The following is a 14973-nucleotide window of genomic DNA, read 5'->3' as shown; positions in this document are numbered from 1 at the left end:
CCGCCTCCAGCCTTCCCACTTTCAATACATGAAGAGTTTGGTTCCAAAATGAGAAATTCACCATTTGCAAAAAGAGACTTGACTGACCGATTATGACCGACTCATAATTACAATAAATTCACTTTTTTAGTCCCTCAGTTACTGAACATACAGATGATTTTGGTGTTAATCTATTGTCACATTTTGGCAAAACTTGTCATCCTTTAAGTCATTATTTGCATTATTTGTATTTTGGAGTTATTGATTGTTGAACTTCTTCAGGTAATGATGTTTTTCCCCCCCGAATGTGAATATATAGCGTTTTGGAAATGAACTCTTCAGATATGAATCATGTAGAGACAGAAGTCGTTCCAGTCCAAAACCCAAAACTGCTTCGTCCTTTCCCAGTGGAAGTGACTTCTTATTCAAGTTTCCAAAGGCTGCTAAGGCCCCATATGCCCCCCCCTCCCCCCCTCCCCCCCTGCCCCTCCACTCCCCCCTCCCCCCCCTCCACCCCACCCCACCGGTTTTTTGTAATAAAGTAACAGCATTTGCATGTCAGGGTTGCATTCTAACCCTGTTATAACAATATCAATCAATACAATTTTTTCTTTTTTTTAACCAAATTTTCTATGAGACTTGTTAGACATGTCACAGTTTTTCACAGTGCAAGGAGCGACCAAACGGACCAAAAAAAAAAAAAAAAAAAAAAAATTAAAAAAATGAAGTTAAAGTCCTTTCACGGCATTTGGTGTGTTGGGAGTCTGCAGTCTGAGAGTTTGTTCAGACAGTTTCATGTGAGTGGTTTTCACGTTTCATTTGTCAGAAATAATACAACTGAACATATTGGTTTGTGCAGCGTGTGGGAGGCAACAGGCGAGTCGGGGCTCACATCGAGTCCGGACACGAGGACAAGGTTCCTACACTCCTCCGTTCAAAACTCTGCTTCTTCCAGGCCTGAACAATATGAATATCAATCAGAGGTGAGACCAAGTCAACTTCGTTCGAGTCCCAAGTCAAGTCTCAAGTCTGAATGTAGATTACCAAGTCGAGTCCAAGTCAAGTCCAAGTCATTAATGTCAAGTCTCAAGTCTAAATGTAGAACAGCAAGTCAAGTCAGAACAAATCAAGAGTCCAGTATCAATTTAATATCTTAAAGAAAACTAAATATCTAGGACTTTTCAATGCAATATGGTTTTAATAGGATAAAAACTTGGTAAGAGCATCATGAGTTTGATTTCTAGAATCAGTTTCAACTTCAATAAATTCAATCATTCCATACAAATTCAGAAAACAGAATTTAAATTCAGTCGTCTGCTGGAACAAATCTCATCACTTTCAATCTAAGTCATTTACACAAACACAAGATCTCAAGTCAAGACTTTAGAAACCTTTTCAAGTCATCAGAGTACAAGTCAGAGTCAAGTCCCAAGTCACCAGAACCCAAGTCAAGTCCAGTCTCAAGTCTTCTCTTCACGTATCAAGTCAAGTCTCAAGTAATTAAAACTGTGACTTGAGTCCAAGTCATGTGACTCGAGTCCCCACCTCTGCTGTCAACTAAACTACATCACTCTATAGCTGAACGATATTCTTCATCACAACAGAAAAAATACTTTTCCATATATTTTTGTGTAAATCCCCGACAGGACTCATGTCACCTGCAGGTGACTCGTAATAACTGGAGATCGGCAAATCTGCCAAGTCTGTAGATATTAATCCCATGTGAATCAAACTCGAATTTCAGACGTAATTTGGTTTTTGTGCACATTTTTTTTTACACAATTTCTGTCTTCCTCTTGTCATGGAAAATGGAGGAAGGTTTTAAATGCATTTTCAGTGGAAGCTTCAAGTTTTGCTTTGCTAAATCAGAAAGTGATGAGTTGTAAAATCTCTGCCTCATACAGCTGTCTGCAGGGGAGCCGGTGATTTGAGCCAATTTTATGATCCCGCGAGTTTCACAAAATGTAAAGGTTAGGCCGGTAATTTATCAATCACACGAGTTCCTCACATAATACTAGTCCTTGTGAGTAGAGCCGTGTCCTCGCTGCTCCAGACTCTGCAGACCGGTGGAGGATTCTGTCCTGTCACACCTCTTCCAACCTCTGAACCCATCGTCTATCGGTCTGACGATTAGACTCTGGGGGCGACGGCCAATATTTGGGGGTTTCCGGTGTGGCCAGAGGACATCCGGGCCAAGACTTCCTCTTTGTTTACAGTCCGATTAGCAAGACTTGAGACGTGAGAGTCGAACGTTTCTCCACACAAAACACAAACATCGATACTTTTTGTAGGTGTTTTAGGTCCGGACGACATTTCGGCTAATCTCTATAAACAGATATCTGCATATGAGACGTCGTCTCTCGACTCAGACTCCATTCTCGCGTCTCAAGTTGCTAATCGGACTGTAAACAAAGAGGAAGTCTTGGCCCGGATGTCCACCGGAAACCCCCAAATATTGGCCGTCGCCCCCAGAGTCTAATCGTCGTCAGACCGATAGACGATGAGTTCCCAGATTGCACCTCTTCCTCTCTGCTTCGCTCTCTTCTCACTTTCAGAAGCCTTGAAACTAAATAAAAAAATGGCACTTTCTTGAGAAGGGGCTTTTTTTTTTTTTTTTTGGCAAAAATGTTCCCTTCGAATGTTTTCTAACGCAGAAAAGAGAAATCAGTACATGCTGCTGGGTTGAGATGAGTCATGCCAGAGAGACATGACACAAAACAATAAATATGAAGTAGAAACTAAATACAGCAGAAGCAACATGAGGTATCTACATATTACTCTATGTTAAAGGAAATGGGTCCAAATTCAATAAATTAAGTTAAATTAGGTGACAAAAAAATGAAACAACAAAATAATCAGTGGTTTACTTAGAGAAGGGAGCGTGACGGAGGCCGAGGAGCCGGCTGACGGCGGCGGATGTCGGGATTCAGTTCTTGGGATTTTTCCCTTTGTCCCATAGTCCGGCGACACGGTAATCCCCCGCCGCCCGCCCGCCGCCCGGCCGCCCCGCCCGGCCCCGCCCGGCGCCGCCCGGCTGACATCGTGTTCGGAGTTCCCGCCTCGCCGTGTCGGGAACCCGCTTCCCTGAGGTACTTCGGAGAGGGAGGAGCGGCTAGGAGGAGCCGGCGAACTCTTCGGCGGCCTGCAGCAGCGAGCGCTTCCAGGCGGCCCGGTTGGCGCTCAGATGTCCCATCATGCCCCGGGAGAGGGGCGTGGCCGAGAAGCGAGACCATTCGCCGAACAGAGGCTCCACAACGTAGCTGATGAAGTCTGTGCAGAGTTTCAGAGAAGAGGGAGTCGTTTAAAGATTCATCTTTCCGTTTCACATTTCTCTACAGTTCAAATGTCGTGTGGCGTTTGATGAGGCGTCACAACATTTTAACACATTCAATTGTTTGATTTAGGTTTTGCAAATATTGTTCAGATTCTTCCATGTAAGTGGGTTTAAAGCAATATTCCACTCAGTTTCAACATGGACATATTTATTTGAAAAGCACAATATAATCTCCTCACCAAGATCAGATGCAGCTGGACCGGTTTGTAGCGTTCACATTTTGACTTCCCATTCATTTGAATGGAAACTGACATCGAACACGTCGGTGAACAGATTCAACAACAGATCCTGCTGGAAGACAATAAAGCAGCAACTGCTCCGTCCTCATTTTGCATTTCTATTCTCGCTTTACACTAAAATGAGTCAAATAAAAGTAGATCCGGTCTCCCCGACAGGAAGTATCTCTCCTAAACGGTATCCCTCCGCTGTGTTCTCTTCTATCAATAAAAATGCTGTTTGGTGAAATTCTGTTCTGAAGCGTCGGACCAACAGTCAGCTGGAAATCACAGCAGCAGGATCTGTTGTTGAATCTGTTCACCGACGTGTTCGATGTGCGTTCAAAGTGTCATCGTCATCTTGTGCGAGGACGAGTCATTTTTTTTTTTCAAACTGTGTATATCTCATTTTGGAGAATCGTTTGTGTTGAAAAATCGTTTCTCACCGATCTGTATCTTGGCCATGCTGTTGGTCTGCCGGTCGCACATCGGACTCACTTCCACGCTGTGTTTCCTCTCTGTGTCGCCTGGGGAAAAATAATTCAGTTTTTACAGTTTAGTCGTTTAGCTGACGCTCTCGTCCTGAGCTGCAGCAGGACGGACGGCTGGCTGACGATACTGGGGATCGAACCTGGGAGCTCCTGGCTACGGGACGGTCTGTCTAACAGCTGGGCCGTCCCGCCATCAAGTGGTTAGAGAGTTTGGTAGCAGCTTCTATGACGACTATATCTATAATGCGTTATAAGGGCATCACAAGGACAACCTGCGATAGATAACAAGGCATAATAAGATGCTTGTACTTACCATTACCTGATATAATGCATCACTAAGCAGCATTTCTGAATGAGACAGAAACTTGGGGGCGGACAGCAGTCTGCACTCAGTTGTGGAGGAATATTCTCTGTCTCCGTTCAAAATTTGATTGGATGAAATGTTTGTCTCCGCCCCCCAAGTGCAGGATGAGTCATCAACAGAAATGTGCTGTTTACCGGAAACAGACGCTCTGTTCATTTTGATATCAATTTGATATAAAAGTCCAGCGACATCGGCAAACAAGCTAAAAAACAAAAACAAAATATTTTCTATTTCATGGGGTCTTTAAAGCAATATTCCACTTAGTTTCAACATGGACTTATTTATTTGAAAAGCACAATATAATCTCCTCACCAAGATCAGATGCAGCTGGACCGGTTTGTAGCGTTCACATTTTGACTTCCCATTCATTTGAATGGAAACTGACATCGAACACGTCGGTGAACAGATTCAACAACAGATCCTGCTGCTGTGATTTCCAGCTGACTGTTGGTCCGACGCTTCAGAACAGAATTTCACCAAACAGCATTTTTATTGATAGAAGAGAACACAGCGGAGGGATACCGTTTAGGAGAGATACTTCCTGTCGGGGAGACCGGATCTACTTTTATTTGACTCATTTTAGTGTAAAGCGAGAATAGAAATGCAAAATGAGGACGGACCCAGGATGCTTTGTTGTCTTAAAGCAGGAACGTTGTTGAATCTGTTCAAGAACGTTTTATTCTGGTTTTCAAATAAACAGCTCCATGTTGAAACTAAGTGGGATATTGCGTCACAGTGGATGAGGAGGCGTACCTTGGTGGAAGAACTCCTCTGTGACCTTGCTGCTCCACAGCCTGCAGAGCCTCCAGGGCCGACAGGGGTTACAGATATCTGCACACTTCATGGCCATCTGAACTCCGACAAACACACAGAAGAAATGTAGAATTAACTACATTAGTCCTTGTTATCGAGGATTACCCTGCTGAGTTTTGGTGTCTGCTGAAAATGTACACTACCAGTCAAAAGTTTGGACTCACCACCTTTCTCTTTATTTTTACTATTTTCCACATTTTAGAACAGTAAAGACTCAAAACCATAAAATAACACAAATGGAATTATGCAGCGACCAAAAAAAGTGTTAAAACAAATCAAAACTATCTTATATTTTAGATTCTTTGCCTTGACGGAAAGGCAAAGGCTTTGGAAAGAAATTCATACATAGGGTCAACTTCACTATTTATATTTGTCTAAGAAACTCATTTCAAGACTTTAAGCAGAAGACTGAAGATCAGAATGATTTAAGAGAATGAGAAACATCAGGTGGGTCCAGACTTTTGACTGGTAGTGTATATGGATTTGCACTTTTAATTACGTGATGTCTAATATACAAACTGTTAACTTGAACCAATATGAATCCACTTGAATATGACTTTTATTATACTGAATGGTTTCACCCTGTAAAAGGTGGAAGTGGACTTCTAATCCAGACATTGATGGAGGCTGGTGAGTCAAAATGTTTTCTCCATTTTAGAATAAATAAATGCTTGAAATCCTCGCTGTCGATCCCGCTGTTTTAAATTAAATGAACACAAACCACCAGGAAAACGCTGGGCAGTTCTGTCTGTAGCTGAACTGGTCGACTCCAAGTAATCAACCACCTTTTGGAGTTCTATTCTACTTTTAACTTCTACTTGGCTGCAGGGTTGGGGGTTTCATTCCCTGTGTAGCTCAATAGGCAGAGCAAGGCACTGACAGAAAAGCCCCACTGTAGGTGATGAATTCGAATGTCGAGCAGCTGTTCCTCCCTCAAACCGGACGCTTCTGGGCGTGTCGACCAGTGGGATGAAGTGGGAGTTCATCAGCTTTGTCCAATCCAAATATTTTGTAGAGTGACATTAGACGCATGGACTTCACCACAGTTCGGGGAAAATGAATGGAGGCGGAATTGGTCACTGGGTGAATCGGTTTGATGGGGCTTGACTGTGACACTGCTGATTCCCACTGGAGGCAACACCTAGTTAAACTGTACGCATTCATGGTATATTTCCAAAATGAAGCAGCGTTTATCCTTTAGTGATCTGGAGGAAGTCACCCATGTTTCTGTCTCTTCTCACTTGAGACTACAGTAACTCTCTTCACATCACAACAATTTCAACATCTTTACACTGGCTACCTGTTAGTTTTAGAACTGAATTTTACTGATTTTGACAAAGAAATTTGTCTATTCTGCTTCATGACTTGCATGACTTTTATTAATGAATTTTATTTGGTTGTTTGTTTGGTGTGTGTTTTGATTATTTCCCTGTTCCCATACTGTGTTGGGTTTCTCTGCCTCTGCGATGTATGTAACATTTGTGTCTGATAGTCTTATCTGCATTATTCTTTGTTTAGTTTCTTTTTTTTTTTTGGTCCCCTTTTCCCTTTACCCTTCGAGAGGTCCTTTTGTCCTCTTGCTAGGCCGTCATTGTAAATAAGAATTTGTTCTTAATTGACCTGCCTGGTTAAATAAAGGTTAAATAAAAATAAAAAATACAATTTTAAAATCTTAAAATTAAACCCTTAAAGCTGAGGTTGTGTAAAGTGAAACTGAGGTTGTGTAAAGTGAAACTGCGGTGAGTGAGGCGGACCTGCAGGACGAACAGCCGGTGGTTGGAGTCTCCCAGGCGGAGGTCTCCCCGGTCCAGGTGGGTCCTGAATTCAGACAGGTATTCGTTCTGCCGGCTGATATCGGTGGCCAGGATCAGAGCGCCCAGACGTTCCTCCAGGAGCAACCTGCACAACCAGCAGCCACAGTTAGGCTTCTATTTGATTTATTATTGTGGTTTACTTTCTCATACTATTGATGGAACTCAACAGAAATGAAACCTTCAGACTTGGGTCATGACGCCACACTGAAAACCACTGAGCTACATCAGATCTTAAAACAAGCAGACATGTCGTTCCACATGAATGATGCGGGCACCACTTGGGCCAATCAGTAACAAGTAAACAAACGTTGTAGCGCTAATCAGTTAAGGAGTAACTAAACCCCAAACCCAAATCTGTGCTGAAGCCTGACATCTGCTGGAGAAAAGTAGGGTACAGAACTGGCCATCTGCTATTGGCTGGTCTTTGTGCCAGGTGATGTCACCATCTGTTGTACTCTATAGAAGGTGACGTCAGCTGGCACAAAGACCAGCCAATAGCAGATGACCAGTTTAGTACCCTATTTTTCCCTATCACCACAGATTTGGGTTTGGGGTTTAGTTACTCTTTAATTTTGAAAATACTGGAATGGAGCAATGAGACACATCATTCCCCAAAGTTTCGTCAAAATCCAATCAGTGGCGAGAGATTGTGCGTGATGGATGGACCGGGGCCGATCAAGAGTCCCTCCCCCAATTTCATCATGGGGGAAAACAATCCAGATATGAGATGTAAATGAAAAAATCCAAATTACAATATGAACAATTTCCAAATCTCAGAGTCTGCAGTTAATTTCTTCAGAGAGAGTTCGGTCCAAACTGGATTTGTGAACAAGGATTTTTAGAATCAAAACCTTTCATCAGAGTCAAACTCAGTAAATCTGCACACTCACATCTAGTTTTTTTTTTTTTTTTTTTTTTCAACAAAATCACTTTTCTTTAAACAAATGTAAAGTTCTAAGAAATTTATGACAAGAAAAACTTGTGATGATATGAATCGCAATTTAAATAGCAATTGCAGTATTCTGGCAGATAATCGCAATTAGATTTTTTATCAGTATCTTTTAGCCGTAGCGAACATCGTTCCAAAGTGACGGACGGACTTGGGCTCAGTGTCCCTCTGGACCGGCTAGCTGGAGACGGACTGACCTCTCGCCGGGCGGCCGGTGGGCCAGCAGGCCGGACTCTCGGAGAAGACCGACGGCCGACTTCCAGTGGTGATTCTCCAGGACTGAAGTGTTCTGCACAGTGAAACACAAACAACATCCAGACTCTTGCTATCAGTCTTAGGCATAAGACGATATGAAAATTTAATGTCACGAAATAATTGCGATTCACGATATTATCCCGATAATCATCAAAATATGCTTAAAACTCTTAAAATGGCACTAAAACATACTGGAATCACTTTACCTTACATTTTGTTAAGAAACAAATATTTTTATTGCATCATAGGACACATGTTTTTTTTGTGAACATCCTTTTTAGTGAAAAACAAACAAGGACAGATTCAGACTCTCGCCAACACCCAGCAGGTAATCACAATGAGAGAAAAAAATCCATTAATAAAAAGAATCTACCTATCAACCTGATATCCAAGCATTCACATGGTTCAATTAGTTATGTGTTGTAAATGCACAGTAACTGAATAACTTGTTTTGAGGATATTCACGCTCATGTGAGGATATTCATGATTATCCCGATAATGGAAATTCACCAAGATAAAATTATCTTGAGTGTTTTTATCGCGATAAAAGATGAAATCTTATATCCTCCCATCCCTAATCAGTCTCCAAAAAAAACCTCACAGAATCAGAAAATGGAGAAAGGAGAAGAAGAAGAAGAAGAAGAAGAAGAAGAGGAGAGAGTTTACAAAGCTGCTTTACAGATAAAAGAACAGCAAAGGAATGAAATAAAGCAATAGGAGAACAAGAGAACCAAAGGAAAGGAGAATAAAAACTCAGGAGGAGATAAAACAATTAATATATTCTGTATCTATTTTGGGAAAAATAGATCATAATCTGAAGCTTATAATTTAATGTGTGTACAATCTAGAGGATCCAGTCTGTAAAAGAGTTCTCATCTTGTCAACCTAGGACTTAACTTCTAAATGTTGTGCTCTCAGTCATCTGTTCACTTGTTATAACCGGTTCATCAGGTAAGGTCAGGTAAACTTTGTGAATCCAGACTCAACACTAAAACTCGGTTCCCTCAGATGTTCTACCTTGTACAGCGCAGCCAGGTGATGGTCGGTCTTGACCAGGAAGCGCTGGTTCACCCCGGGGTGGTCCAAGTCGTGGGTGGCGGCCGCAACCAAAGCCAGCAGGATGTCACAGGCGGTCAGCGTTTTGGCTAGCTGCACACGGACACAGATATAAAAAACCTATAAGAATACATTAACTGAAGTGTAAAGTCTATGTTTGTACGCACTGAGAGAGTTCCTGTTGTCCTGTGCTTTTACTGGCCAAGTGATTAAACGTGCAATAATTCAGGTTTAGCTTCACATAAAAAACATGAAATACACAATTTGGTTTCCAGAGACTTGTGTAGGATAAGTTAGAGATAGAGAGAAGTTCTATAGACCTTTTACACAAACATGGCTGACGTTCTTCCAGGTTATAGATCGGTTCTCTCCATTGCCGGCTGTGTTAAGAAGCAGCTTTCTGTCTGTGATCAGTGATTCTGTGTTTCAACACAGTGTAGAACACAGTACAGCTGTTGACACTTCAGCAATATTACACGAGAGGCTGAGCTTTACCGTCATTATTGGCACGACAGGTAAGCATCCGTCCGTAAGCATCACTGAAGTGCCAATAATGATGGTACAGCTCACCCTCGAGTGTAATATTGCGATTATACAACGGTTACCAACAAAATAAAAGATATAATCCAAAATGTATTCATATTGTGGGGCAATTCACTCTCAAAATACATTTTTTTTTGCTAGTGTTATCTCCGTTTCCCTGGAAATACACGGGGTCTGACTAACAACTGGAAAACAATCAGTCACGTCAGTAGACTCCTATGTAATGGAACCTAGTTTACTACTCCAGCAAGTAGGCGGAGCCTTAGTAACGACCTGCAACAGAGACGATTTCTAGTCCCTGTTGAGTCAGCCAGCCAACTTGAGCTAATGCTCTCTAGAGATCGCGGGATTTCCCAAACTGAATAAATACCACACATATAAACACAAAACTGCCTTGCTAGCTTGATCTTGTTGTAACTAAGATATCTGCTGAAAAAAATAATTTTTCCATGGACAGATTTAGCTGCTACGTCCTCGAACTTCACATGTATTTTCAAGCTAGTAGCGCCGTGGAGGATGCAGTTATATTTAAATATATTGTATAATAATATATGGCAGAGTAATATTCTTAGTGATGAGCACAGCTAGGTGTGCTGTCATGCTGATTTGATCACGTTCTAAATGTCTAGTTGACCAATCAGATTGCTTGGTCGGAACTACCTGTTGTATAATGACAGATCTTTCTGTTTCTGTTGTCAGACGATTTTGATCGAGCGTCACAACATGCTAACTAGCTAACCAAGGCTAACGGTAATTTCTGTGCTGTTAGCATGTTGTGACCCTCGATCAAATCTCTTTTTTATAGTGTTTCAGTGTTTCTGACAACAGAAACAGAAATAACTGTCAACAGCTAGAAGTGACAACAGCTGTATTGTGTTAAACACAAGTGGTTCTCAACGTGGGGTCCGGGGACCACCAGGGGTCCTTGAGGGGGTTCCAGGGGGTCCCCAGCAAACTGATGAATTGTTAAACTTAAGCATTATTTCATTTACAAGAAGTGAACACAATTAGAGAATGTACAAAAATGACTGTTCTGATCATATTTTCTCTGTTATCTCTCTACCTACAATACAGACAGTCATGGAGTTCTGGACAAAATCAATAAAAAATATTCTCAGATTTGGGTCTGAGAGACAAAATCTCATCAAATGGGGGTCTGTGGCTCTAATGTGGACTGAATTAGGGTCCTTGATACGAAAAAGGTTGAGACTCACTAAATCACTGATCACAGAGTCGTCGGAGACAGAAAGTTGCTTCTTAACATTGCCGGCGATGGAGAGAACCTAACTACGACCTGCTGAGTCGAAGAGGAAGAACGTCAGCCGTGTTGCTGAAGAAGGTCTACGGAGGTCGATAAATGTCACCGAACGCTCCTTTAAAGCGACTCTGCTCCGGCTCACCTTGGGCTCCTTCAGGTAGCAGTACATGGCCTGCGTGACGTCGGCGGCGTGGAGCGAGTTGTGGTACGGGTTCCTGCTGTGGTAGTCCTGCTGCACCAGGACTGCAACACAAAACCACAACCAGCCGTCACACCCAGACTCACACCGCACCGGATCAGAGAATCCAGTACTGCAGCCCTGAGTCGCATGTGTTCTCATTATAATGGTTATGTTTTCACCGCTGTCTGTTAGCAAGATATTAGAGTTGTCACGGTGCCATTTTGACACACCGGTTATACCGCCTGTCGCCACTAGAGGGTCTGAGCACTGTCAAATGCCGCTTTTCCACTGCATAGTACCGGCTCAACTCGCCTCGCCTCGACTCGACTCTACTCGCTTTTGGTAGTACCACTTTGGTTTTCCACTGCAGATAGTACCCCCTCAATGTGCCCCATCCCCCAAACTGGTCGTCATAGCGACGCTGCAACGCCGCATGAAACGCGACACACAGCTACAATGGAGGATATCGAAGCGATGGTGTTCTTGATTCTCGGTGTGTGTCTGTTAGTCACAGCAAGGAGACAGATTTTATTTCAGAAGAGGCTGAAGGCAGCGAGACAACAGACTGCTCTCTGGCTGCTCAAGGCGACGCAAGAGGGTAAGCTAACCGCTAGCCTGGTAGCTAACGTTAGCATATACGTCCCGTGTCACGATGACGATTCTCTGACCAATCAGTGGTCTGCAGTGTTTCACGTCACCTTTTGGTTTCGCCTCAGCTCGCCTCAGCTCGCTTGGAACCTCGACGGAGGTGCTACGAAAAAAAGTACCAGGTACTACGTAATATGGTACCTGGTACCTGGTACTTGGCCAGTGGAAAACCAAAAAAGGCGAGTCGAGTCGAGTCGAGTCAAGCCGAGCCGGTACCATCCACCAAAAGCGCCAAAAGTCACAGACGCTACAATGAAAGTGAAACGTAAAATTCCTCTCCAAACTCACGTTAACGGCATTTGTAAACGGTAACACTTTTTAATCAGAGATTTCTAACACTGCTCAACACTCAGAGAGTTAATGTGAGCGCAGGTCAGATTCTGCCATATTGCCCTTCTTTAGGCTCCCATTGGATTGTACTGGACACATTACTGTCACTAGGTAAGAACAAATAATTAATCCTATTCATCCTAATCTGTCATATTAGTGATCAGATATTAGTGATCAGTATGTTTTTAGTATGTCCATTTATCATTTTGTAGCCTAACTTGAACATGGAAGCTCTGACTATGTGCTTTTATTTTACAAAATACAAAATAACGGTATTCCCGGTGTGGGGCTAATAACACCGGTGTGGACTCCAAGACCGTATGCCAGTAACACCGCCCACCGCGACAACACCACCAGATATCTCAGAAACATTTTGTCTGAAATCTAGAGGACAGATCGCTCTCGGCCTAAGGATCAGTTGATTCGATTTTGGTGCTGATCCGGATCTGGGATTTCTGCCATTAGACGATTATCATTATTATGCTGCGTTCATGTGCTGGTGGGAAAGTCCAACATCTGGGACTTCCAAGTCAGCTGTTAAACTCAAACGTTTGTTAGAGAAACGTTGGAGAATCGTTCAGCGCTGCCGGAGGTTTGCGCTCTACTGAGAGATTTCCAGTTCTGCTGATGCAGTGATGATGCATGCAGTCACTAAAACCAGAGCGGTTTCACTCTGTTTGTTGCAGATCTCCGTGACTCGATCATAAGTTCAATCAGTTTCTCAACTGAGCCAGTGGATCCTGTTGGTAAACTCTGCACAGTTTGCAGAAACACAATGACATGAACCTGAAGACATCATCCATTCACTGGCTGGCTCCCTCATTATAGTTTCACCTGTTGGACAGTTGAGTCCCTCGCTCACTCATCAGCCGTTCACAGCTATGAATATAAAATACTAATAACCGACTTTATAAGATACGATAGTACTTTATATTGATCCCCTTGGGGAATCAATTATTATTTATTATTATTATTTATGATACTGGTCTAAAAGTTTAGAAAGTGCCTTAAATTCCCTGATACTCCCTGACTTCTCCAGAGGATTTTTCAAATTCCATGACTTTGCCTGCCTGGATTACACTTCTCAAAAATCTATAATATTGCAGGAATATGACCAGTGAGAACCCCGAAAACAGAAAACGCTTTCAAAACAAAATAGGTTTGAAAAAAAAAAACGGACATGTAAATTAGAGTAACATCTTCAGAGAGCCAGCAGGGGGCAGCGGTCAGACAGGTTCGTACCCAGGAAGCGTCGCAGTTTGAGCAAATCCAACTGGAAGAGCCGGATCAGACCGAACTGGACGAACAGGTGGAGGGTCAGACTGACCAGACTGTCTCCTGCAACACACACACACTGTCAGCAGCAACAACAACAACAACAACAATAATAATAATAATGGATTAAATGAAACTTAATTGATTGCTGAATTGAATGTTTTGTTGGTCAGTGGTTTACAACTTGCTAAACTGAATTTATAGCGAGCAGGAAGAGTAGAAATAGATGAAGTAGAAACAGTAGAAACAGATGAAGTAGAAGCAGTAGAAACAGTAGAAACACTAGAAGCAGTAAAAACTGGAAAAACGTGGAAACAGTAGAAACACTAGAAGCAGTAGAAACAGTAGAACAGTAGACACAGTAGAAGCAGATGAAGCAGTAGAAACAGATGAAGCAGTAGAAGCAGTAGAAACAGTAGAAGCAGTAGAACAGTAGAAACAGATGAAGCAGATGAAGCAGTAGAACAGTAGAAGCAGTAGAAGCAGATGAAGCAGTAGAAACAGAAGCAGATGAAGCAGTAGAAACAGAAGCAGATGAAGCAGTAGAAACAGTAGAAACAGTAGAAGCAGATGAAGCAGTAGAACAGTAGAAACAGTAGAAGCAGATGAAGCAGTAGAACAGTAGAAGCAGTAGAAGCAGATGAAGCAGTAGAACAGTAGAAGCAGTAGAAGCAGATGAAGCAGTAGAAACAGTAGAAACAGATGAAGCAGTAGAACAGTAGAAGCAAATGAAACAGTAGAAACAGTAGAAGCAGATGAAGCAGTAGAAACAGTAGAAGCAGATGAAGCAGTAGAAACAGTAGAAACAGTAGAAGCAGATGAAGCAGTAGAACAGTAGAAACAGTAGAAGCAGATGAAGCAGTAGAACAGTAGAAGCAGTAGAAGCAGATGAAGCAGTAGAAACAGTAGAAACAGATGAAGCAGTAGAACAGTAGAAGCAAATGAAACAGTAGAAACAGTAGAAGCAGATGAAGCAGTAGAAACAGTAGAAGCAGATGAAGCAGTAGAAACAGTAGAAACAGTAGAAGCAGATGAAGCAGTAGAAGCAGATGAAGCAGTAGAAGCAGAAGCAGATGAAGCAGTAGAAACAGTAGAAGCAGATGAAGCAGTAGAAACAGTAGAAGCAGATGAAGCAGTAGAAACAGAAGCAGATGAAGCAGTAGAAACAGAAGCAGATGAAGCAGTAGAAACAGAAGCAGATGAAGCAGTAGAAACAGAAGCAGATGAAGCAGTAGAAACAGTAGAAGCAGATGAAGCAGTAGAAACAGTAGAAGCAGATGAAGCAGTAGAAGCAGAAGCAGATGAAGCAGTAGAAACAGTAGAAGCAGATGAAGCAGTAGAAACAGTAGAAGCAGATGAAGCAGTAGAAGCAGATGAAGCAGTAGAAACAGTAGAACAGTAGAAACAGATGAAGCAGTAGAAACAGTAGAAGCAGATGAAGCAGTAGAAACAGAAGCAGATGAAGCAG

General features: G+C 42.4%; 1 protein-coding gene across 2 annotated transcripts in view; it reads right to left on the bottom strand.

The window, feature by feature from the left end:
• Nucleotides 1-3015: 3015 nt before the first annotated feature.
• Nucleotides 3016-14973, bottom strand: part of LOC139638836 (high affinity 3',5'-cyclic-AMP phosphodiesterase 7A-like) — a 32771-nt gene continuing 20813 nt past the window's right edge. For both annotated transcript variants that reach the window (XM_071512864.1, XM_071512863.1), the window contains 8 exons: nucleotides 13473-13568; nucleotides 11214-11314; nucleotides 9232-9363; nucleotides 8157-8248; nucleotides 6951-7095; nucleotides 5137-5233; nucleotides 3975-4055; nucleotides 3016-3249 (listed from right to left, as the gene is read on the bottom strand). In XM_071512864.1, coding sequence (XP_071368965.1) covers nucleotides 3092-3249; nucleotides 3975-4055; nucleotides 5137-5233; nucleotides 6951-7095; nucleotides 8157-8248; nucleotides 9232-9363; nucleotides 11214-11314; nucleotides 13473-13568 — 902 coding nt within the window. In that variant the 3' untranslated portion in view covers nucleotides 3016-3091. The remainder of the gene's footprint in view (nucleotides 3250-3974; nucleotides 4056-5136; nucleotides 5234-6950; nucleotides 7096-8156; nucleotides 8249-9231; nucleotides 9364-11213; nucleotides 11315-13472; nucleotides 13569-14973) is intronic.

The sequence above is a fragment of the Centroberyx affinis genome, unplaced genomic scaffold (genome assembly GCF_046629955.1).
Source record: "Centroberyx affinis isolate AG114_WGS23_722 - 3 ecotype Tasmania unplaced genomic scaffold, CSIRO-AGI_Caff_v1 ptg006588l_1, whole genome shotgun sequence".
Classification (NCBI taxonomy): Eukaryota; Metazoa; Chordata; class Actinopteri; order Beryciformes; family Berycidae; genus Centroberyx; species Centroberyx affinis.
The sequence above is the reverse complement of the archived record's forward strand: the minus strand, read 5'-3'. Positions and strand labels throughout refer to the sequence as shown.